Source organism: Malaclemys terrapin, chromosome 2, assembly GCF_027887155.1.
Source record: "Malaclemys terrapin pileata isolate rMalTer1 chromosome 2, rMalTer1.hap1, whole genome shotgun sequence".
Lineage (NCBI taxonomy): Eukaryota > Metazoa > Chordata > Testudines > Emydidae > Malaclemys > Malaclemys terrapin.
In genome coordinates this window covers 169,270,104-169,296,705 of record NC_071506.1, presented here as the reverse complement: position 1 = coordinate 169,296,705, position 26,602 = coordinate 169,270,104, and the positions used below count along the sequence as shown (strand labels likewise).

Here is a 26,602-nt window from a genome sequence, read left to right as displayed (position 1 = left end):
TCATAGGCGCAAAGGAAAGCTTGAAAATGTGACTATGATATCTGCCTGTGTCTGTGGACAGCCTAGAGCAACAGCTCTGAGGTGTGAAACACCCCTACGTGCAATAGCAGAGTGTTCATTCCAAGATTCCCTGCTCAGGAGGTGGGGGACCTACCAAGACCACCCCAGCAGAGGACTCTGTAAAAGTAGAGCACTAGAGCAGGGGTTCTCAAACTGGGGGTCGGGACCCCTCAGGGGATCACAAGGTTATTACATGGGGAGGTTGCAAGCTGGTAGCCTCCACCCCAAACCCCACTTTGCCTCCAGCATTTATGATGGTGTTAAATATTTTTAAAAGTGTTTTTAATTTATAAGGGGGGTCGCACGCAGAGGCTTGCTATGTGAAAGGGGTCACCAGTACAAAAGTTGGAGAATCACTGCACTAGAGGCTTTGCCCATCCACTCAGACATACCCTGACTACTGGGTGTGCCCTCCCCCCCCCCCCCCCCCATCCAGCTTTCTCCTTCTGGATGACCATCTTGGCCAGGAGAAGGTTGACAAGGAGGTCCTGTGACTTTGTGGGGCCATGAAAGGGGTGTGTATAAATGAGGAAGTGCAGGGAGAAGTGCAGCCAGAAACTCAGTAAGAAGTTTAGGAGAAGCTGGAAAAGGGGCTGCAACTTGATGCACTCTACATAGACGTGTGTCAGAGTCTCCCACTCACTGCAGAAAGAACAGGTGTCAGGTAGGGTGACCAGGCAGCAAGTGTGAAAAATCAGGACGGGGGGTGGGGGGTAATAGGAGCCTATATAAGAAAAAGATCCAAAAATTGGGACTGTCCCTATAAAATTGGGATATCTGGTCACCCTAGTGTCAAGGGACTTTGTGACCTGTGCCAGGTACACTCCTGTGCTTACAGCTCCATGGAGGAGCTGCCAACTAATATCCCAATAGGCTCTAGAACACCAGAGTGGAGTACAGACTGGCCCACCAGGATTCCCCACCCTCCCAGTTGGGGCAGGACATAAAGGTCTGGAAGTGGATGGTATGAAGTACCAGCTTGTACAGAGGTTTTCTGGGCATGGCTCAGAGACAGACTGGCTGGATGTCATTCAGCTGGCTCAGGTGGGATGTAGGGGGAGGCTTGCAGGACGGGGCTCAATGACGAGTTATAGGGGGCCAAGGTTAAGGGGTGGGCAGGGAGCACCCTCCCAGATGACCTGATGGAGAAAATTGAGATAAATGGGACGCAAGGCTGCCCTCACCTTCCAGAGCACATGACGGGGAACACACAATGTGGGCAATCCCATATGTTAGCCAAATGGGCTCGTTTCCCCCTGGAGCTGCCCAATTACCCCAAGGAGGCACGGGAGTCTAGAAGACGGCTTCAAGTTCTTTATTGATCAGTCAGCTGAGCGGGTGTCCCCCTCGACTCATGCCAGAGGGAGGAGCACACCTTACAAGCGCAGAGCAGGCTTTTTTATACCCAGTAACAAATGACTTAACGTGCATACATTCTGCTGACCTATGGAATTTTTAAATTCCCTTTTAGGGGTATATAGAATACATCTGTTGGGGCCGTAAATAGGATACATTTGTTGAGCCTCTTTGATTGATTGTCTTGCTATATGTTCATATATGGGAAAGGGAGTTTATGGCCATGGGGAACAGCTGAAATAATAGGCGAGTATTTGGCCTTTGTTCTAACAAGGTTCTCCCCCCTTAAAAGCATTTTGAGAGCCCTATGGCCCCCAATCCTCAACTTTAACTGGTTGATATAGTGCCATCATGCGTTGGCGTACAATTTGATTAGCCATTCGTCGGACTAATGCAACTACACAGGGAGCAAAGCAAGCTAGGGATAATAGGGTTGTAATAAAGAGTACAAAGAGAAGAAGGCCTTCTCGGAGCCATCCCAGTTGCGGTAACCAGGACGGGAACCAGTCCGTATTCCACCCACCCCATGTTTGGACTGGGACATGGGCTAGTTTCCTCCTTTCTTTTGTTAGCTGTTTTACCGCCTTTCCATTATCATCTATTTGTAAACAGCAATTAGATTTGTTTAATTTTGCAGATTCCCCCTTCCTCTGCCAGCAAATAATCAAGAACTAGATGGTGCTGGTAGAGCACATTCCTCATCTGAGTGGACTGATCGGCCAAGAGATCAAGAGCTGCAGCCGTCTGATTAGTTATTATTTCTAAGATGGCTTGCAGCCTAATTATCCGATTCAAGTTGTAAATGGGCTCCCTGGCCCCTGAGATCCACTCATTAGGATTCCATGTGGCTGGACCATAATGTTGTATAATTCTTTCAGGGGGCCACTCTTGAGCTCCCCACTTTTGGGAGCTTCCAGCTGTTAATGCGGAATCAACGGACCGCCGCTCCCTAATCAAATCGTCATATACCTTAATTCCTAACTTATTTCCCTGAATTTGGGGTAGTAGAAAGAACAAGGGCCTAATGTACCCAACATAACATATTCCTGACCAATTTGGAGGCAATCTCCGATAAGCGTGTTGCCCACATATCCAGTAATGGCCTTTTAGGGCCCATTGTCCATTCGCAAAGGGGCCATCCCAGGCTTTGGGGTAGTCCTCGGGGCCCGGTTCTTCGTAATACAAAGAGTTACCCCTCTCCAGGGGCCCCCCTAATACAATAGATGTACCGTCAGGATTACAGTAGTCACATTTCCAGGCCCCAGCCCCTTCCTTCCAAACGCAATTACAACCAAATTTAGGGCTATTGGTAGTAGACCAAAAATGATTAAAATGGGTTACCCGAGTTCCATTAGAATGTTGCCATGCCCACTGATACCAGCGTACCACGTGATCCTTACTGTCGGTATTATCTCGCTGGCAACTTAGAAAGAGGGCATCAAAGAACCCATCTTGTCCAACTGCCTTACAGCCTTCGCCAGTATGCTGTTGGTAGGAACATTGTACCCAGCTATGATTAGTGAGTTTTACGTGGGTTTGGTTCCATCGTCCCTGATATTTAGAACAGTCATACGTATGGCAACTAGGGTGATCATAGCAGTCAAATCCTAGAGATAGGGTCCAGTCACATTGGCTTTTGCCCACATATACCCCTTCTTGTTTTGTTCGGTTTAGACAAAGGATCCCCATCTCAGAGGAATAGAGTCACCAAGGGCTACTATCCTCATCCCAAACTTCTGTTCCTTTGTGGACTATACTTAAATTACTGATCCACCATTTAGCTTGCACTGGCTGGGCTACCCAAGGCCATTCATTCCAATCCCCTGGACCTCCACAAACCCAGCAGCTACTAAGATTGAAGGAACTCGCTATTGTCTCCCCTAGCTATAAAAACCTATTCTCCCAACCATAATAGTGGTGGAAGCATATAAACAAAGATATTAGCAGCAATTTCATTATCTCTTTCTAAACAGTCCCTTTAGTCCGTCCAAGTACTGGTACTCCCAGGTAGAGTCTTCACCTGTGCCACCCCGGGCGTCCGGAGCCGGGGTGGGCAGAGGGCCGGTGTCCTCTTCTGCTAGTTCAGTCTCCAGGCTAGGGCTCAGAAACCGCTTTACCCGTGTATGGTGTGTCCATTTGTCGCTCCCGAGAACTTTGACCGCAGTTTGGCTGATGAGCGAGACAGTGTGCGGGCCGTCCCACCGTGGTGTAAGGGGGTCGCGTTTCCACTTCTTGACAAGGACCTGGTCACCGATCCGGAACGGATGCACGGTCTGGTCCAAGGGGAGAGCCTGGAATGGCGCCGCGTATCGATAAAGCTGCAACAAGACAGATTGCAACCCGGAAACCTGTTTCCATAGTATTATATCTACGTTGTTCAGCCTCCGGAGGTCTGGGAGGGCTAGAGCGGGAGGCTGAACCAAGGCTTCTTTTAGCTCTCAAAATGCTTTTCCCATCTCCCACATCCAATGGAGCAGACCTTCTTTAGTTAAGGATTCATACAGTGGTTTGGCTCTTCCCCCATAGTCAGGGATCCAGAGCCGACAAAAGCCAGTCAATCCCAGAAAAGCCCTTAATTCTCGGGGGTGCCGGGGTTGAGGGCTATTGAGTATCACCTGGATTCTTTCTTTACCTAGACTACGACTTCCCTGGCACAAATGATACCCAAGAAAAGTGACCTGTCGCCTAACCAATTGTGCTTTTTCCTTTGAGACCTTATACCCCTGTGCCCCAAGGTAATTCAGGAGTTTTACAGTCTGCTCTTTACAGGCTGCCTCTGTTTCAGTACTTAAGAGCAAATCATCGCAATACTGGACTATGTTACATGAGGGTTGTCTAGCCAGGAATGGGGCAAGGTCCCTTCTTAACTGGCTGCCAAAAATCTCGGGTGCACAGGTAAGTCCCTGTGGGACCACGGTCCAGAGGTATTGAGCCTTATAGTGAGTATCTGGGTCCTCCCACTCGAAGGCAAACAGTTTCTGAGATTCCAAATCAAGGGGGATGGAAAAGAAGGCATCTTTTAAGTCTATTACAGAGAACCAACTGTGCTCTTTGGGAACTTGGCCCAAAATAGTATGGGGATTTGGGACGACTGGATAGGGAGCCTCTATTAACTTGTTAACCTGTCTCAGGTCCTGGACCAACCGATACTGCCCATTAGGCTTAGGCACTCCCATTATCGGAGTGTTATATGGGGACGTGCCTTCCCTGATCCACCCACACTGCAGAAACTTTTGAATCAGAGGTTTTAACCCGATTCTAGTAGTCAGCTTAAGAGGGTATTGTCAAATTCGGACCGGGCTGCTTCCTTCCTTAAGGGAAATATGCACTGGTGAAGCATTCCGGGCTCGAGCGACGCCTCCCTCCTCTGCCCAAACCTCAAGGTTAACCCCTGACAGCTGGCTTTCTTCATTCCTCCCCTGGCACATCTGGTAATTTGAGGACTGCTGCTTAGGGATTCTAACTTCCATAATCCCTTTATCAAACGAGATTTCTGCCTGGAGTTTAGTAAGAATATCTCATCCGAGCAGCGCGATGGGGCAAGAGGGGCTGCAAACAAATTGGTGGGAAATTTGGCGGTCCCCTACCTTTACTAGGAGAGGCAAAGTTTTTTCCAAAGCTGTAGTTTGTCCCTCTATCCCCTGTACCATGGCACATTCCCGAGCTCTACCTCGGGGAGCCTTACTAAGGGGGAACAAACTAAGAGTGGCCCCAGTATCAATAAGGGCTTCAATTGGGCAGCCCTCCACATTAATTTTACCGTGGGATCCAGACTGGCAGCTTGTGCCGCCAGGAGGGGCCGCTGGGTCCCTCGGCTTCCCTATGGGGAAGATCCCTCCCCTGAACATCCTGTACTGTTGTAGAGGATGGGAAGGAACGGGGTTTTATCTTTACGTTCCTTTCCCATGGCCTGTCACCGGGGACATTCATTCTTCCAGTGCCCCTCTTTCCTACAGATAGCGCACTGATTTCGACCCAGGCGGGGGCCCCGGTGGCCCTGGCCGTCCCTTAACTTTGTCCCCCCTTTCTTCATATCCTTCCCTTAGGGCCATGGCTAAAATGCAGGCCCCTTTCTTCCGAGAACGGGGGATTCTGTTGCTTCCAATTATATAGATCACTAGTGGTAAAGGGAACATATACCATAGTGAGATTGCCCTCAGGGGCTACAGTTTCCCGCATTGGACACAAATAATTCTGTTGCAGGGGCCCTTGGAGTACCGGGCCACCCTTGCTCGATGAGCTAATAAGGGTAAACCGAATATCCCCAGGGTTATAGTCAGATGACAAGTTCCACTGAGTTTCGGAGCTCTGAGCTGTCACAGGGCCAGTCTTTCTCCTGGTGTGGTTAGACACCTGGGAGCTCAGAGAGATCGGAGGGGGTTCCCGTTTGGAAAAGTCCTGGTCGCTTGGCTCACCCCTTTCAGTTGAGGCATTATCCTCAGAGGAGGGGGTGGGGATTTCAAGTGAGGATGCCAGAACGGGGAGGCCAGGATACAAAGGGGGAGGGGGCATAGGATCAGGGGCAGAAGGAATCACAGTCTGAGGACAGGATTTCTTAACAGGGGGACAGGATTTTCTAACAGGGGCACGGACCATTAAGGTTTTAATAGTTTGTATTTTACACTTCTGTAACCATGGGGGAGGATTGGCTACGAGGTCCTGCCATATATCTATATAGGGATATTGGTCCCAATGCCCATCCCGGGTCACAATGCTATGTACTGCTTGTACAATTTCTGGCTTGAGTGTCCCCCCTTCGGGCCATTCCACCCCGAAGGTTGTCCACTCAAGAGTACAAAATCTTACAAGATTGTCTTTACATAATACAGTTCCATAATCAGCCTGGCGTCTAAACGCCTTCCAGTTTTCCAGCATACACCCCAGGGGCGTACTGGAGAAGGTGCTTTGTCCGGACCCCATTATGTTCTACCCAGGGGTTTGTTCAAGACAAAGATATCAAGGGGTTTTTAGGGATCTAGTTTTAACTCAGATATCCGCTGGGCCACGAGGTTCGGCTGACCCCCCTTGCAATCAAGATATCCTGGTCACCGGGTTTCCCCTCGCAGGAGTCTTGGGGCGGCTGAAGTCAGCTTAAGCCTCAGACCTATCAGCGGCACTCACTCATTTTACACAGATCCCTTAATCAGTTACAATCTTGGCTTCCAACACACCATCAAGAGGAGAAACAAGATTACCCCTCCCACAAACAAGAGCAATCCCTGAGGCTGCTCCAAGTCCCAATAGTTGTTAAGAACGGCCCATGAACTAGTGGAGTTAGTGACGTTACTCATTGGCCGTTATTTGCTTACCCTTTAACCAAAAACACAACAACAAGACATTTACAAAGCTACAATAATGTTAACATACCTTCCCGTATACAGGCTGCCTAGGGGATTTCCACTGTCCAACCCACACCTCGGGGGCGTTATTCCTCAAACCCAGGAGGTAAACGCACTTACCGCCCGAAGTGGCCGCGTCCGGCAGTCAGACTTCCCCTCCTTCTGAAGCCGTCTTGCTTCCGTGTCCTTCAGAGTTCTCTTTAGAGAGGACGCAGCCGCCCCGGCCGATTGTGACGATCCGAGGCCCGAGCAAACCAACCGCTCGAGGTGGCCACTCCTCGGAATCGCCCTCGGCCGTCGGTCAGTGCCCTCTACAGGGAGAGAAGTCCCTTCGTGGTCGCCATTTGTTAGCCAAATGGGCTCGTTTCCCCCTGGAGCTGCCCAATTACCCCAAGGAGGCACGGGAGTCTAGAAGACGGCTTCAAGTTCTTTATTGATCAGTCAGCTGAGCGGGTGTCCCCCTCGACTCATGCCAGAGGGAGGAGCACACCTTACAAGCGCAGAGCAGGCTTTTTTATACCCAGTAACAAATGACTTAACGTGCATACATTCTGCTGACCTATGGAATTTTTAAATTCCCTTTTAGGGGTATATAGAATACATCTGTTGGGGCCGTAAATAGGATACATTTGTTGAGCCTCTTTGATTGATTGTCTTGCTATATGTTCATATATGGGAAAGGGAGTTTATGGCCATGGGGAACAGCTGAAATAATAGGCGAGTATTTGGCCTTTGTTCTAACACATACACTGGCTGAGCACCATGGGGTCCACTTAGTCTCTATGAACGTAGTCCAGGAGGTCTCAAGTTCCGTTGACACCAGCCAGGATCATCCTCTGGTGCACCAAAGTGGACTCCGTCACCTGCACACAAAGGTAAGGGTTGTGTGGCAGGGCTTCTGTGAGAAGATTGTCCCCCTCAGTGGCTATGGACTTGGTTACTGAAACTAGTTTCCAGGTCCTAAGGACGTCCTGGTGAAAGTCTGGCAGCTCAGAGAAGTCTTGGGGGTGACCTCTTGGGTGATGATAAAAGAGCCGCCAGTCATATTGGAGGCATCAGAGGGAGAAGCACACCAGTGTGCTCCATGCCAGACTACGTGCAATGTAAAGGAGCCTCTGCAGGGCCTAAAGGCGGAAGGTGTGGACCTGGCTGCAGATGCATACCAAGTGATATGTCTTCACCTCCCCGCCACTTTTTCTCCAAGCTGTAGAAGAAACAGGACCCACAATCAATCTTCCAAAGGAGCTAGATGCAGGATCAAACAAAAAGCAGCCCTGGTGCAATGGCCGTCAAGTGCCTGGAGTTCTTCCTGCTTCTCCTGACACTCTCTGCAGAGAGATGGATCCCTGGGGCGAGCGGACAGGTGCTTCTCCGGCTCCAAAACCTCTCTCCCATAGGCTCTGGCTGAGTGGGTCAGATGAAATGGTGACATAAAATTGTGTATCAGCAGTTTAGAGAAAATACTGCAGCCCATATCTTTTTAGTAACCCTCCCAACAGCCCCCTTTTGTAAGAGAGGTAATAAAACAAAACCCTATGCAACTTAGCAAGCAAGCTCCATCACACAGCAGGAACAGTTTCTCACCATTACCTTTTGAGAATGCTCCACAAGGAAGAAATGGAGCTACTCTAAGAAAGACACATCCACCCCTCTGTGATTCACAGTTGAGTCAACATCTCATAATCAAAAGGCAATTGATAGATTCAGTATCAGCATGGACACCTGATCATCATCCATTGTCAGAAATAGAATATCTGCCAGTGCAACCAACGGGGTCTCTGTTCTGTACCCAAGTCAGTACCCCATTTTACAAAGGCCTAGATTTGATACTAGATACTGTGAGAGTTGTCTTGCCACAACAGTTTCAATAATCATAACCAAAAATGGAAGATGGGACATTGTGATAATTGGCTAGAATGTCAATGTGAAATGAAGATTTCTTGAGCAAGCCATACACATGCCTCTTTAAGTGAAGCAGACTATCTGCTCTCCTGCAAGGAGGCATTAACAATCACCACTAACAGTGGGTCCAGCACTCCCCCACAGGCCAGCCAGGAATGATATGGATTCCAAGCACAAGTTATCGTATAAAGTCCTCCCAACTCCTTCAGAGAGAGACACTGGCCATAACTCAAGCAGAGAAGATTGGTATGTGTCCCCTTGAGAATTTGCCCTGCTCCCATGGAGGCATATAGCCCTTACTAACTTTGAGTAATTTTACCTGCAAAGTAAGAATAAAATTCCTGAGAACAGGATCTACTCACCTCAACAGCCAAGCAGAGGAATCCTGGATTAAACATGTTCCCCACCATAAAAAAAAAAAAAAAAAAATTAACTGACTCTTTGCAGTTGTCTTCGTTGTTTACTGCAGAAACACAGCAAAAGACATTAAAAATCTTTACAATCAATTGGTCAATTTAGGTCTGAGACTTCTTTTACTGCTGTTCTAACTGTTCTTTCTCTCACTTTATTTGTCACAGTTAATCTGTAATCCAAGGTGACCTATGAAATTAAAGTTGAAAGATGACATTTAGAGGCCCATCAGGAGAGGTGACCATCTATCTTAAATAGAAAGAAGCAATAATCAAGCCATGACAAGTGTTTAATTTACAATTTTCTCACCTTCAATCCCAAAACTAAATCCAAAGTGTGCATGAGCACTGAGATAGTTCCATGGTTACTATAGTGACCATGAAATCCTGGGCTGTTTCAGAAGTCATGCTCAAGTCGGTGCACGGGGTTCTTCTGCCCTAAGTGCAGGACTCTGCACTTGTCCTTGTTGAACCTCATCAGATTTCTTTTGGCCCAATCCTCCAATTTGTCTAGGTCACTCTGGACCAGTCATGCTCAATCTGGGCATTGAAAGCACTCTAGTGTCACTATGGGTTGAAGAATATCTGGGTTTGCTGTGTCTGTGGGTGACTGCTTGGATAGAGTTGGCTGAACTCAAGAAGGGATGGCATTTTGGATAGAACGAACAGACACAGTTCTCTTAAAGTAACCCAGCCTCAGGCCACAACCCAGATACCCAAGTCAAAAATGATGAAGATTACTGAAAATCTTATTTCATCATATAAAAAAGAAAAGGTTCTACCAATCCGAAAGGATCAGACACATTACAGGTACCTCCCAGGTTAATGAATATTCCAGATCTTACCCAAATACATGCTTAGAGACAATTTTTATTAACTAAACTAAAATTTATTAAAAAAAAAAGAAAAGAGAGAGTGTTGGTTAAAAGATCAATATACATACAGATATGAGTTCAATTCTTGAGGTTCAGATTCATAGCAGAGATGGTGAGCTTTGTACTTGCAAAGAGTTATTTTATAAATAGTCCAAAGGTTATAGTCCAATGTTTATATGTCAGGGGAGTCCAGTCTGAACTGGGATCTCAATCTTGTTACTCAAACTTCTCCTGATGACTCTTAAGCAGATCTGAGATAAAAAGGATTGAGACCCAAACATCTTTTATACAATTCAGACCTTCTTTGACAGGTTGGAGTCCCTCTGGGAACAATAGGCCCTAATTTCCTAAGCATTGTCATTAATTATTCACACAGATTAACATAAGGCAATTGCCTGTTTTTCCAACATTCACAAATGATTTGTAATACACTTTAAAGAGAGATGAATACAGCGATTTCCTATGTTTACAGTTCTTTTGATCTCTGAATTAACAGAATACAGCATAGACAGGGACTGTTTGGTTACGTTGTTGACCTTTACCAAAATATATATGTAAATTCACAAAAACACAAACATTATCTCCCCATATGTTTTCAAGGGTTGAATTTGAGTCATTCATCCTGCAGGATGCTTAACCCTTTCTGGTCATGTGTCACAAGAGTATCAGGGAACTATAGATACTGACAAGCATGGATTTTGAAGGTAACTGGCTTCGGTTAGAGAGGGAAGCGGCAGCATGGGAGATATATAGTGGTGTGGAGGGCAGTTGTTTGATTGTGGAGTTCTGTATTTGGGTGAGTACTGAGGTGAGGACAAGGGGCTGTAGCATAACAAGCACTGCACAGATGTAGGAAGACAGGGTTATGTTGTGGGAGTGGAAGTAATAAGTGGGGGGGAAAGGGACAGTAATGAAGCTCTAGTGTGGTGATGACTGTAATGGCTGAGGGAGGGCCTGTAATGTGGGGAGGAGAGTACCGAGTGGGAGGAAGATGCTGTAATATGTCTGTATTGGGTGACTGGAAGAGACTGTGCCATATGCAGAGTCAGATTAACCCATCACTGGACCCTAGGCAAACATAAATTTCTGGGCCCCTACCTTCTACTGTGACTAACAACAAACAGCCAATAAATGGAAAGAAGGGGGGGAAATACCCATCCATGATGTTCCCTCCCTTACGTGCCACTGCAGTAAATTCCCATCCAGCCTGTTCACTTACTGCCGTTGAAAAAGGAAGTGGTTTCTTTACCCAGTCCCTTCTCTCTCCTTGGCTCTGTTGGGAATGAAACAATGAATCTCAACCGTATGTGAGGACTATCCCTGCCCACTGATGCAGATTTGCGCATGAACTAAAAGAACTTTACACTCACCTGAGTGAGTGACATTGGGACCTGGCACATGGGGTTGTAACACCACTCAAGTTTGGTCTGGCTACCCCTCCATCATGATGGAGGAATAGCCAGGCCCAATTTTGAGTGAGTGCTGTTGCACTCACAATGCCACTCAAATTTGGTCCAGCTGCCCCTAAAGTCATGATGAGGGATAGCAAAGGCAAATTTGAGTGGTGATGCAACCCCATGCATAAAGTCACAACACCACTCATTCAAGTGAATTAAATTATTTGAGTTTGCGTACAAATCTGCATTGATAAACAAACAAAAAACAATTTGCCCCCTTCACCACAATCTGGGACCTAGGCATGTGCTTAGTTTGCCTATGCATTAATCCAGCCCTCACTCTATGAGTGGCTTGGATGGGGGAAAAGAGGTTACAGTGCAAGGGTGGTAGGTGGTGTAGAATGTGGGGGTGGTTGTATTGGTTTGGGAGAAAGATAACTGATTGAATGAAGGAAAGTGGCTGTAATTTTGGGGGTGGATGTACTGAATGGAGGAAAATGTCTGTAGTCAGATGGTGAGTGCAGTGAGCTGTGGTGTGGGGGTGAAATGGGGGGAAGAGGTAGTAATTTGAGGTGAATGTCCTGTGTTTGCGGACGAGACAGTAATGTGGAGGTGACAGTAATGGAGGGCTATGGAGATGACTATCACATAGGATGTAGACAAGGAGCTGTAGTGTCTGTGTGCGTGGATGCACTGGGTTGTAGGAAGGGTCGTTTGTGTGTGTGTGTGTCGATGCACTGGGTTGGGGAAGGGGCAGTTGTGTGTGTGTGTGTGTGAGTGTCGATGCACTGGGTTGGGGGAAGGGGCTGTAGTGTGTGTGTATGTATGTATACACAGGGTTGGAGGAAGGGGCAGTAGAGTGTGTGAGTGTGGATGCACTGGGTTGGGGGAAGGGCAATAGTGTGTGTGTGTGTGTGTGCGCGCGCGCACTGGGTTGGGGCATGATGGGGAGGCTGTCCTGGACTCTCTCCAATTTGTCCACATCCTTTCTGTAGTGAGGGCCCCAAAACTGGACGCAATAGTCCAGATGTGACCTCACCAGTGCCTAATAGAGGGGAATAATCACTTCCCTCGATCTGCTGGCAATGCTCCTACTAATGCAGCCCAATATGCCATTAGCCTTGTTGGCAACAAGGGCACACTGCTGGACTCATATCCAGCTTCTCATCCACTGTATTCCCCAGGTCATTTTCTGCAGAACTGCTGCTTAGCCAGTCGGGCCCCAGCCTGTAGCAGTGCATGGGATTCTTCCATCCTAAGTGCAGGACTCTGCACTTGTCCTTGTTGAACCTCATCAGATTTCTTTTAGCCCAATCCTCCAATTTGTCTAGATCACTCTGGACCTTATCCCTACCCTCCAGCTTATCTACTTCTCCTCACAGCTTAGTGTCATCCACAAACTTGCTGAGGGTTCAATCCATCCCATCATCCAGATCATTAATGAAGATATTGAACAAAACCAGCCCCAGGACACCGGGAAACTCCGCTTGATACCGGCTGCCAACTAGACATCAAGCCGTTGATCACTATCCGTTGAGCCTGATGATCTAGCCAGCTTTCTATCTACCTTATAGTCCATTCATCCAATCAATCCATACTTTTTTAACTTGCTGGCAAGAATACTGTAGGAGACCATATCAAAAGCTTTGCTAAAGTCAAGATATATCACTTCCACCACTTTCCCCATATCCACAGAGCCAGTTATCTCATCATAGAAGGCAATTAGGTTGGTCAGGCATGATTTGCCCTTGGTGAATCCATGTTGACTGTTCCAGATCACCTTCCTCTCCTCCAAGTGCTTCAAAATGGTTTCCTTGAGGACCTGCTCCATGATTTTTCCAGGCACTAAGGTGAGGCTGACTGCCGGTCTGTAGTTCCCCGGGTTCTCCTTCTTCCTTTTTTTTTCTTTTAAAGATGGGCACTATATTTGCCTTTTTCCAATTGTCCGGGACCTCCCCCACTTGCCACGAATTTTCAAAGATAATGGCCAATGTCTCTGCAATCACATCAGCGAACTCCCTCAGCACCCTCGGATGCATTAGATCCAGCCCCAAGGACTTGTGCATGTGCAGCTTTTCTAAATAGTCCTTAACCTGTTCTTTCACCACTGAGGTCTGCTCACCTCATCCCCATACTGTGCTGCCCAGTACAGCAGTCTGGGAGCTGACCTTGTCTGTGAAGACCGAAGCAAAAAAAGCATTGAGTACTTCAGCTTTTTCCATATCATCTGTTACTAGGTTGCCTTCCCCATTCAGTAAGGGTCCTACTCTTTTCCTGACCTTCTTCTTGTTGCTAACATACCTGTAGAAACCCTTCTTGTTACCCTTCACATCCCTTGCTAGCTGCAACTCCAGTTGTGCTTTGGCCTTCCTGATTACGCCCCTGCATGCTCCTATGCTCTGCCCCAGACCCTGCCCCCACTCCACCCTTTCTTCCAAGCCCTTTGATCCACCAAACGGATTGCCTTTATAAACTGTTATTTTGCCTCTCTATCCATCCAGTACCTTGATGCTTTTACATATGTCATATGTGTGTAGAACTTGGTTCCCATATATTCACCACAGGCCAGAATTTTAAAGGTTGAAAGCACCTAGATGCTTTTGAAAATCTCACTAATTGCCTAAATACCTTTAAAAATCTGGCCCGAAGGTCACTATACTATCTTTTATAAAATCCTCCTCAAAGACAAATTTCTACTGTATTTTTTACTTAATATAGGCTAGCTATACAACCCCAAGACAGATTGACAACCACAAGTATTCAAAAATCATGAATTATGCCCCCCAAAATCATGACATTAAAGTAGATAGATAAATACATTTGGGACTCTCTTAATTTTCCTTTCTGTTTTTGAGCCTTTAGGGCACATTAGCTTGATACTTTTGTTGTCACCTCACCCTAAGAAGCCATGTACCTAAAAGAGCTGTACATTCCCATAACATTCCATATCATTTTGTACTTCCAGTAACATGTGATTTCTACCTCCTCTTGTAATTGAAAACATATTAAAACTCCTTATTTCTGTAATTCCCTATCCTGAAAACACTGAAGTGCACACTTTACTCTCCTATTACTTCATTTGTTGCATAAATAAATGTTCATTTTTCTACACAATTTTTTATATTTCTAATTTCATATTTTAATTTCATAGCCTTTTATGTATGCTACATATTTGGTTATGATACATTTCAGTGATGTTCTTCTTTCTGACAAGTTTATTGTTCTGTCCTGCTAAAATCAAGGATTTTTAAGATGATTTATCCAGTTACTCCTTTGTATTGCTTGGGTGGGGTGGCATAGTGCTGACCTCACCTAGTTTGCCTTGGGTGAAACTATGTCTACGCTGGCAACTAAATGACAAAACTTTTGTCTTTCAGAGGTGTTAAAAAAACACAACCCCAAAGACAAAAGTTTTACTGACAAGCGCCGGTGTGAACAGCTGTTCCTGCCGACAACGCAAACGCTACCCATTGGGGGTGGAAGTTTTTTGTCGACAGGAGAGCCGACAAACAGCGGCTACACTCCGCGCCTTTTAGGGACAGGGCTGTAGCAACACAGCCCTGTCGCTAAAAGCTGCGTAGTGTAGCCATAGCCTAAAATGCCTTGTCTCCACTGAGTTTTTACTAATACATGTTGTTACCTGACACTGAAAATACACATGCTCTTAGCACTGGGGACACAGACTATACTGGTGATTTAGATGTTAAATTAATCATTATTATTCAGAGCTTGACAACTCTGATATTGATTATGTAGTGAATACTGCTCCTTCTCCAGCAGAGGCATTTGCATCTTAATGTCTCCTACCCCCCTCTCCCTCCAATGCATGGGTGTCATGGAAAACCAGTTAAAACATTTTAAACTAAAGGAATTAATAAAGACTTCTTACCCCTCATTTTCCCTTATTCCCTTCCCCTATTAAGGGCTTGTCTAGATGGTGTGACACACTACAGGTGTGAAGTTAATGCACATAAGTTACTGTGCCTTAAACCCCTGCATGGACACTTTTGTTTTGAGGTTATGACCTTAGTTTTGACTACGGCAGTTAGGGCAACCATAGAAGACTGCAAGAGTCATTCCCCAAAACCTATCACCATCAGGCCTTTGACTTGGGTTCAACATTTTAAAAACATTGTATAGTCCAGATGTATCCAAAGAGAAGGAGTGAAGTAGTGGAGCACTCATCTTAGAATGTTGCCCTATATAGAAAGACCTTTGCAATATTTCACAAGTATCAGTTTTGGCCTGACAAAATTTCAGTAAATGGTTTAAGGTTAAAATTAAAGGTGATCTTGCTCCTTTCTGACCTGCACTGGTCAGGACATCTTTCATGAGTAGGAGAGTGAAGGCCTGAGAGTATTATGGTAGATTCTGCTGTGCACACAGACGGTGTTGGCTTAGCTGTAGAGTGATCCCCTCCATAAGCAATGCACAGACAGTGGTGGCACTCTTGCCTCATTAGAATTAACCAACTGATCCTTGGTTTTGGTGCTTTAACTGCAAAGATTTCTCTTTGATTTCAGCCTCTACCTGCTAGCTAACCAAAAGTAATATAAGCCTTATTTTTAATAACTGCGTGGTCCCAGGAAAATTTAACTTACAAACGCAGCATTTGTCATGTTTACCCCTTTCTTGCATTATGATGGTAATATTAACGAGTCCATTATTGCAATATCCACAAAGGTGTAAGGGCACAGTCTGATAGGCACAACAAAAATATTTTCAGCTTACATAAAACATGGTGATGTTGTACCTCAACACATGTGCATAGCTGATCACCAGAAACAGAGTGTGGCAGTTACTAGACATGCTCTGTATTTGTTTCTGAAGCTGTATAGAATGTTTTCATTGTATAGCCACTTGGCAGGTCGCTCCCATTTACTCACCATATAGCTGAGCCAGTGAGAACTCAAGGGGCAGGGGGAACGTTATAAACATAACTACTGAAGACAGTCCTGTGACATAAGTGACTGATCAATGAAAGAGGATGCACGTCTGCTGTGAAGGATGGTTTTGCTGACAACACTGAGAAATGTTTTGAAAAGAAGGAGGATGTCAACATTGTTATGAAGATCTGAAGAAGACAGGCATGTACGCTACATATTATGGACACAGTACAGAATCATAGAAATGGAGAGTTGGAAGAGACCTTGAGAAGTCATGAAGTCCAACCATCTGTGCTGAGGCAGGAGCTAGTAAACCTGGACCATCCCTGGCTGGTGTTTGTCCAACCTGTCCTTGAAAGCGCCCAGTGATGGGGATTCCACAACGTCCCTTGGAAGCCTATTCCATAGCTTAACTACCCTTATAGTTAGAAAGTTTTTTCTAATATTTAACTTAAGTCTCCTTTGCTGCAGAATAAGCCCATTACTTGTCGTCCTATCTTCAGAGGACATGGAGAACAATTGTTTCACAGTCCTGTCTCTTTACAACAGCCCTTACCATATTTGAAGACTGTTAACATGTCCCCCCTCAGTCTTCTTTTCTCAAGACTAAACATGCTCAGTTTTTTTTAACCTTTCTTCATAGGTCAGGTTTTCTCATAAACAAACTAGGGAAATATAACCTAGATGGAGCTACTATAAGGTGGGTCCAAAACTGGTTGGAAAACCATTCCCAAAGAGTAGTCATCAGTGGTTCACAGTCATGCTGGAAGGGCATAATGAGTGGGATCCCACAGGGATCAATTCTGGGTCTGGTTCTGTTCAATATCTTCATCAATGATTTAGATAATGGCATAGAGAGTACACTTATAAAGTTTGCAGACGACACCAAGCTGGGAGGGGTTGCAAGTGCTTTGGAAGATAGGATTAAAATTCAAAATGATCAGGACAAACTGGAGAAATGGTCTGAAGTAAATAGGATGAAATTCAATAAGGACAAATGCAAAGTACTCCACTTAGGAAGGCCCAATCAGTTGCACACATACAAAATGGGAAATGACTGCCTAGGAAGGAGTACTGCAGAAAAGGATCTGGGGGTCATAGTGGACCACAAGCTAAATATGAGACAACAGTGTAATGCTGTTGCAAAAAAAGCAAACATAATTCTGGGATGTATTAGCAGGAGTGTTGTAAGCAAGACATGAGAAGTAATTCTTCTGCTCTACTCCGCTCTGATTAGGCCTCAGCTGGAGTATTGTGTCCAGTTCTGGACGCCACATTTCAGGAAAGATGTGGACAAATTGAAAAGAGTCCAGAGAAGAGCAACAAAAATGATTAAAGGTCTAGAAACCATGACCTATGAGGGAAGATTGAAAAAAATTGGGTTTGTTTAGTCTGGAAAAGAGAAGACTGAGGGGGGACATGTTAGCAGTTTTCAAGTATGTAAAAGGTTGTTACAGGGAGGAGGAACCTCTGAGGATAGGACAAGAAGCAATGGGCTTAAATTACAGCAAGGGAAGTTTAGGTTGGATTGTAGGGATATAGAAGAAGGTACTAACAGTGATTCCCCCAAGTGACAGTGACCCCCTCATAATTTGTCCCCCACACTTTAAAATCCAACAGTTTTACCATGTACAAAAATCTCTTGGGTCTTCTGTTAAAACTTGTAAGCTACTGTCTGTAGAAACCATTGATTATATCTATCCTGTGAAAGATACTTTATTACTATGTAAAACTTATAAGTTAATTGACTTTGTTCTTGAAGTAATTGATACAATGTAAACAAACACCATAAGCCGTTAAGTGACTTTCACTTCATTCAACGGCTCCTAGGACAGACCCCCACCCTCTGTGATTAAAGGGCAGGGAGTCTCAAATGAATTAGCACACTCCCCGAAAGTGGTGAAGACAGTAAATTAAAATATGGTTAAGATATGAAATGTATGCTGATGAATTCTTGATGTACATGAATGATTAGGGAGGTGCCAGCCTAGAAAGGGAGTATCCATTGGCCGAAGAATGTGTCAAGTGGATGACCAGACAACCCCCGGAGGATAAACTGGGATCCACCCCATCACCTGGAAGGATGAGAAACACAAACTTTGGACAGTTTGGAGCCACCAGGAATGTGCCATCTGATGATTGAGTCAGCAACAGCAGAATGAAACAGCTCCCATAGACTAACATAGGAATTAAATCCTATAAGAGTGGACTCTCAAGACTGATGACTTTGAGTCTCTGGTTCTGCTGCCAACCGCCAGGAGCATCAGGTGCACCTGACACAGACTCGGCTCCATCCTCATGACCAAGATACCTGGCCAGTAACTTGGCATGAGCAACTTCTAGGCTGGTAACTATAACACCTATACAGAACTTGAATGAATGATTGTGTGAATGAATCCATATATATATATATATATATATATATATATATATATATATATATATATGTATATGTGTGTGTGTGTGTGTGTGTATAAGGAATAAGTAGTGATAGGAATAAGTAGTCAAACAACGTTGTTTACTTTTATCTTTTGCTTTATCATTATATTTGCAATAAATGTGGCATCTTTGTCTTATCCCTCTTAATAAGATCCTGCTGGTTTTTAGTTTATTGGTATAACAGGACATTAGGAAAAACTTCCTGTCAGAGTGGTTAAGCACTGGAATAAATTGCTTAGGGAGGTTGTGGAATCTCCCTCATTGGAGATTTTTAAGAGCAGGTTAGACAAACACTTGTCAGGAATGGTGTAGATAATTAGTCCTGCCTTGAGTGCGGGGGACTGGACTAGATGACCTCTCAAGGTCCCCCTTCCAGTTCTATGATTCTATGGGGGGAAAAAACCATGAGGACAAGGCACTTCAGTTTGAACAGTGAGGAAAAAGGCCTGAGAAAATGTCTCTGGAATAAGAGCTAGGGCAATATACTCATATGTTTTGCCAAAGTGGGTAAGCAGATCAGGTTGAAAACTTGATCAGTATGTGTAACTGACAATAGGGGGAAAAGGTTGCATAAAGAACAATGGAAGAAATTCTGCCTAACAGCTTGTGTTTAAAATGTATTTCAAATACTATTTACAATGCTTTGCACTAGTTTCAGTGTTTCCTGTACATAAAATATTTGTTTACTATAGAAACTATATGGTCTATAGAGACTAATAAAGAAAGAACATCATTCAGGGTTTCACATACACTAGCCCTGCCATTTACCGCTGTCGAATGGTTTTCCAAATTACAAAAATGTTTGTCTTTATTTATGTCCAAACTGGAAATGCAGATTTCACAGTACTAGCAAATTGTGACAGTGCACCCCCAACCATCGCAACGCCTGCCCCAAGAGCTGGGGAAAGGGGAGCGCTAGCAAGTTGTGACAGGCCTTTCCACATCAGTCCCCATTCGCCGCCCCTGGCCCAGAGGACGGGGAAGGCGAGGAGTAGCAAAGCCAGACCGAGAAGCACCAAGGAGCACCAGGCTGTCAGGAACTGCTGCCGGAGCAACCGGGGACGGGAGCGGTGTGTGTAACATTACACCGGCTGCCCTCCCGCGGGCGGAGCGCCGAGCTCTTTTTCCAGGGCAGCGAGGCCCGCGCCGGGGGTGGACGTAGGGAGCGGAGCTAGCAGCTGCCCGGGGCTCGCTGCCGATGGGGGAATGCGGGGTTCCCACCCAGGTCCAGCTGTTTCTCCGCGCCTGCGACCAGGGGGACTACGAGAGCGCCCGGCGCCTGTTGGGACTGCCTGGGGGCGGCGCGGAGGCGGCGGGCGGCTCCGCTTGCGGGGCGGAGGAGGCGGCGGAGTCCGGGGCAGGCGAAGCGGCAGCGCCTCCCCCCTCGGTGCCGGTGGACTGCACGGACGAGGCCGGGAACACGGGGCTGCAGTTCGCCGCCGCCGGAGGCCACGAGCAGCTGGTGCGGTTCCTGCTACGCAAAGGGGCCTCGGTGCAGAGCCGGAACCACTACGGCTGGAGCCCGCTCATGCAGGCGGCCAGGTAGGGCCGGGCGCTGCCCGTATCCGCTCCCCCGCAGCCACTGAGCATGCTCCGGCCGCCCGAGCGGCGCCTGGGGCATCGCCCGAGCCCAGCGCTAGGGCGCCTGGGGATCACCCTGCTCAGGGGCCGGGGGGTGAGGGCGGCTAGAGCGCAGGGGTTTCCTGCAAGACAGAGGTTGGGGCGCAGTGGCCTGGGCAATGTCTCTTCTCTAGTGGAACGGCTCCTACTCGGGCTGCTCCCGCCCCGGTTTGACCTGGCTTTGGTGTTTATAAAGTGCCCCTATTGTTTCTTCATTTCAAGGAAGCCAGTTAGAAAGCAAAACAACCCCCAAGAGCCGCGGAAACCTGGGAGAGTGGTCAGCTCGGAGCAGAGACATTCCTTCCTGAACATCATCGTGTCTTGGAGTGTGTCTGTTCCTCCACTTACCCTGGCTAGAGCCCATAATAAACAGGGTTAGGGTTGCCAACTTTCTAATCACACAAAACGGAACACCCTTGCCCTGCCCTGCTCCACTCACTCCATCCCCCTCCCTCTGTCACTTGCTGTCCCCCACACTCACTCATTTTCACTGGGCTGGGGCAGGTCCCTTCTGGACCAGGTATTCCAGTTGAAAACCAGGCACCTGGCAATGGTCCCTCCAGCCCAGTGCTCCTCCTGGGGAGCACCAGCAGGGCTGAATTGGTGCCTGGGGGATATTGGGTTTTATATAAATGGCGAAATCAGGCTTATTATAATAGAAGTGTATATTTTATCACAATCTGATCCAAAATAAATACTTTCCTTAAATCTGTACTCTTAGGCTTGGTCTACACTACCCCCCCTAATTCGAACTAAGGTACGCAACTTCAGCTACGTGAATAACGTAGCTGAAGTCGAAGTACCTTAGTTCGAACTTACCTTGGTCCACACGCGGCAGGCAGGCTCCCCCGTCGACTCCGCGGTACTCCTCTCGCCGAGCTGGAGTACCGCAGTCGACGGCAAGCACTTCCGGGTTCGACTTATCGCGTCCAGACTAGACGCGATAAGTCGAACCCAGAACTTCGATTTCCAGCCGTCGAACTAGCTGGTAAGTGTAGCCAAGGCCTCAGAGTATTAAGCTTAATATCAAATCCTGTGTGGAAAAGGAACAAATTATTTTATGCTAATTGATGACACACATTGATCACTCGCAAATGCAAATTCAAACACCTAATTAAATTTACCATAACTCAACAAAGTTAAACATTTCTGGTTAACTTGTGTATGTATATATGTGTGTGTATATATATACATACACACACACAAGTTAACCAGAAATGTTTAACTTTGTTGAGTTATGGTAAATTTAATTAGGTGTTTGAATGTATGAGTGTATATATATACATGAATTACCAAAAAATACTCTTATGTGACAAATATTAAATAATAATAATTACTGTGGGAAGAAAGGGGCAGATGATAAATGGGGTAGCTGATACATGTTATACACTCAGCTACTGGTAGCGAAATTGGACAGGGAGGCATTTCCTGGCTATGCTGTCATTGCTTCTCCTGGAACTTAGGAAAACCTCTTTTATCAGGAGCTCACAGAGGGGAGAGTGGGGAGGAGAGAAGGTGAGGCAAGAATGAGGGACATATCCTGATTCTTATGATATAAAAAATATCCTGGTAGTGTTTAAACAAACAAAAGAAACAACAAAATAACCCCCCCCACACACAGAAAAAACCAACAACAAAAAACAACAACAAAAAAAACCTTGCCTGTTTCCAATCTCCTGCAGGATATTGAGACTGAGATATTTATTAAAAGCCCCATGCATTTGAAAACAAAATTATTGTACTCGAACATTTCCCCCTTCCTTTTGATTTGTACACTGAATGCTAACTCTTCCCTTTTCTAGCATCTTTCACCACAGCCAAGCTTAGGTCTTTCTGGCTCATCCCCAATAATAAATATTCTGAAATTGGAACTTTTTTGTTTTTGACCACAGAATGGTTAAGAATCTCTCTCATTCTCGCAGAGCTATATTGGCTCTGCAGAGCTCACAGCAGTAGAAGCTTATTTATAGGAAGGAAAATTGAATTTGAAGTTTTGAACTACTGGGCCAGTTGTTAATTGGACTGGTAATTTAAAAGAAACAAAGAAAACCTCCATTCTAAAATTTCAAAAGCTTGGGGTGGGGAGAAGTTTATGGTGAAGAAAGATTTCTATTTGAAAAGTGAAATAACCCCCCTAAAAGTGACTATGGGTACATCTACACTACCCGACGGCTCAACGGGTAGTGATTGATCTATCGGGGATCGATTTATCACGTCTAGTGTAGACCCGATAAAATCGATCCCCGATTGCTCTGCCGTCGTCTCCGGAACTCCACCGCGGCGAGGCGCGGAAGCGGAGTCGACAGGGGAGCGGCAGTGGTCGACTTGCCGCCGTCCTCACGGCCAGGTAAATCGACCTAAGATACGTCGACTTCAGCTACGCTATTCGCGTAGCTGAAGTTGCGTCTCTTAGGTCGACCTTCCCCTCCCCCAGTGTAGACCTAGCCTATATCTGAACATAGGGATTTATAATGGAAATACGTGTGCACAGTGGCAGGTCATCCAGTAGTGGTATTAAAACAATACTTCTATTTTTTTAGGCCCTGATTCAGGAAATCCCTTAAGTATGTGTAGAATTTTAAGCATGTGAATATTCCCATATTGAACTCACATATATTTAAATGCCCTCTTGATCTGGGACATTTGTGTTTTGTCCAGATCTTTATAGTTCTGTGGATTCTTCTAAATCCTAATGTCAGAGGATGGGGGTTGGGCAGCGGTGATAGTCTTGAGTCCAAATGGTACATTTTCAGTTGATGTAGGTATCTTATGAGAGTTTAGCATACTGGATAACTGCTGCAGCAAAATTTTCTCACATGCTCTCTATAGGAGATATTTGTTACAGTAGAATTGGTTCTTTTTTCAATTCTTTTTCCTCCTCTTAAGGTTTGGACATCTAACTGTGGCTCACATCTTGTTGGAGAATGGTGCTGATCTCAATGCACAGAATAAGCTGGGAGCCAGTGTACTTACAATGGCTTCTAGAGGTGGCCATGTCAGTGTCGTGAAATTGTTGCTGGAATCTGGAGCTTTTGTTGATAATTATGACCATTTTAATACCAGTTTGGTTAACAACAGCAAAGAGGAACTGCCTGATATAACACCACTAATAGCAGCCGCCCAGCATGGATATGAAGCAGTGGTGCACTTGCTACTGGACTGGGGAGCTGATTGTAATTACACTGTGAAGACTGTGGGCTGGAGTCCTCTAATGCTGGCAGCTGTTAGTGGAAAGCTGAGCTTGGCACAACAACTCATGGACAAGGGAGCCAATCCTAATCACCTAAATGTGCTGAATAAAACACCTTTTGAAATCTCCATTGGCTTCAAACATAAAGACATGAAAGATTATTTGGAATCACTAACAACAATCAGACCCCTGACAGGTATGGGCTACTATTCTTTTGGTTTCTTTTCTGCAGGGTTTAGGTTAGACATTTTTGAGACATAAGAACCAAAGAGGTAGTAATTAATGTACATTTTATACTTTGAGGCACAGGGCTCTTGATCTAGATGTTCTTGGAGTGGATTTACTCACCTTTGCCTGCAAACAGGTTTTCTCCAAATAATATGGAGGCATGTTAGTATTTCCATAGTTTTATGGCAAAAAGACTATGAATTTGACTTGAAAAATTAAAACAAAAAAATTGGTGTTCCAAGCGGGATCCTATTTGTGCTCTTTTAGGGGAAAATAAAAATATTTATCCAAAGGGTCAAAGATGTTGAAAAATTGAAGACAATTCAGAGAAGAGCTACGAGAATGATTCAAGTCTAGAAATCCTGCCTTGCAGTGAGAGACTAAAGGAGCTCAGTCTTATTAGTTTAACAAAGGGAAGGTTAAGAGGTAACTAAATCAAAATCTAAATGCATCTACATAGGGACAAGAAATCTTATACCGGAGGGCTCTTTTCTTTAGCAGACAAAGGCATAGTAATGTTGGAATGGAATGTCTAAATGGAAATAAGACAATTTTTTAACAAAGAGAATAATTAACTTTTGGAACAGACCACCAAAGAATGTGGTAAATTCTTTATCAGTTCAAGTTTTTAAAGCAAGATTGAATGTGTTTTTAAAATATATACTGTAGTTCATCCATAAATTTCTGGGTCTGATGCAGGAATTATTGGGCAAAAGAAATTATGCCAGCAAAATTTATGTCACTCAGGGAGTGTGTTTTTTCACACCCCTGAGTGACGAAAGTTTTGCTGACATAAGTGCTAGTGTAGACAAGGCCATAATCCCTGCCATACACTGGGGTCTAGCTATATACTCTCGAAAGGGGCAAGGCAGCAGAAAGGGACACTCACATGAGTTTTGCAGCTCTTAAATATCTGCTAATATGCTGTAAGATGGCTGGCTGATGCGCCCGGTGAGGGAAGGAAAATTCACCCCCTAAACAACAGCACACTTCAAATTTTCTTCTCAGGGATTTTTTAAATACACAACATTAAAACAAAAACAAAATATTCTGGCTGCCCTACAGGGTGTTGTCTTAACCCTTGTCTCCAGGGCTTCACAGTCCTTATATGCTTTTGTCCAGGGGGTCTCCAGCTCAGGCTTTCTTCCAGCCAGTTGCAGTTCCCTGGTGTCTTCCTACCTGGCCTTTTATTTGACAGGTGCAAGGAGTCCCCCTTTCCAGGTCCTTTCCTGACCCGGGGTCTCTCCTTTCTGGCCCTTTGCCTAAGAGTTAGGAAGCATTCTATATAGTTTCCTCTAGTGCATGTGACTAGGACCAGGTATTACGTTCAACTACTGCTCCCAGTTTTAAAGAGTCCAAGGAATTCTCATTCTTCCTTTGGTTTCTCTTCTCGGCATTTGACTCTATGCAGTATTTTGGAATTACTCCCTGTGAAGTCCAGTTATGGACAGAAAACTGTCTGTGTAAAAATGGCAACTTCTAACTTAGTAGTTCTGTCCACCTTTTCTTGATTTCATTTCAAATATATCATTACTTTATACTTCTGTTAGCACTGAATTGCCAATAATGCTTTGGAAGACGGAGCTGGATTTATTATCTGACTTGTATACACAAAACAGAATATATCACTTTTTCCCTTAATTATGTGGTGCCAACAGTTCCTAGAGACTTCACAGAGATATATGAAAACAAACACCATGTCCTAAAAAACTTAAAATTGGAATAATTTCATATGCAGAATTTTTATCCTCTGACTGCCAGATGCTGGGACTGGAGAGCAGGGGATGGATCATTTGATAATTTCCCTGTTCTGGTCATTCTCTTTGAAGAATCTGGCATTGGCCACTGTCGGAAGACAGGATACTGGGCTAGATGCACCATTGGTCTGACCCAGTATGGCCATTCTTACGTTCTTTTATCATTGATAAAAGGATGGAGATGATGGCCTTGGAAAGGGGGTTTAGAAAAATATTTTTTTTTATGTGAACTGAGCAAATTTGATGTGGAAATCCATAAGTAGAAATGAAAATGGAATCCCACAAAAGCCATTTTTTTGCTAGGTTTCAGAGTAGACTTGCACTTTGGGGACTATTTACCCAGTGTAGAAGCTCACACATTTTATCCCAGAAATTCACACTAATGCTTTGAACCTTATTGTGGGCCTTCTGAAGTGAATGTCATCCTTTAACAGATATTTTACTCTTCCAGACACATTACTGTATACATTTCAAGATTTCTTTTCCTTATACAGAATAGATGTTGGTTGGCAAACAGCTCTACTGATCCTTTATACAGTTTGTAGTCCTGCTCCTGCACTGAGAACCTGCAGGTGGACCTCTGCTCCCACAGGGCCTATATTAGTTTCTTTATGCTTTCTTCTTTACTGATCAAATAGAAGCCCGAATGTACATTTTGGAATAAGATAATTATACGTAGAATATTGTGACGGGGGTCCCACGGAGCCACTCTGAGGTTACTCAGTTAGGGTTAACTGCAAAGAATGGGGCAGACAATCTGCAAAGCTGGTGGATATTCCAATACTTAGATTTACCAAGCCAGCATAAACAGCTTCTATAATATATTACTGTTTACCCAGAAGCCAACAATACAGGTCCCTTAAAGCAGTGGTCACCAACCGGTCAATCGCGATCAACTGGTCGATCCTAGAGGATCTCCCAGTCGAATGCAATCTCTGGTGGTGTAGCGTGGCTGCTGCTAAGGCAGACTCCCTGCCTACCCTGGCCCCACACTCTCTCCTGGAAGCACCATACCTGCAACTCTCATTGGCCGGGACAGCTGTGGGGGCGGTGCTTGCAGAGAGGAGCAGTGTGCGGAGTCACATGCTCCGCACTCCCCCCCCCCCCCCCGGGGCGCGTTGGCCCCTTCCAGGAGCGGTGTGG

General features: G+C 45.4%; 1 protein-coding gene across 3 annotated transcripts in view; it reads left to right on the top strand.

Annotated features, from left to right (window-relative positions):
* Nucleotides 1-19,767: 19,767 nt before the first annotated feature.
* The window catches only part of ANKS6 (ankyrin repeat and sterile alpha motif domain containing 6), an 84,482-nt gene continuing 77,647 nt past the window's right edge, over nt 19,768-26,602 (top strand). For 2 of the 3 annotated variants that reach the window (XM_054019769.1, XM_054019768.1), the window contains exons 1-2: nt 19,769-20,206; nt 23,171-23,670. In XM_054019769.1, the coding sequence (XP_053875744.1) occupies nt 19,863-20,206; nt 23,171-23,670 (844 nt within the window). In that variant the 5' untranslated portion in view covers nt 19,769-19,862. Of the gene's footprint in view, nt 20,207-23,170; nt 23,671-26,602 lie in introns of all 3 variants that reach the window. The other variant, XM_054019770.1, reaches the window with a different exon arrangement.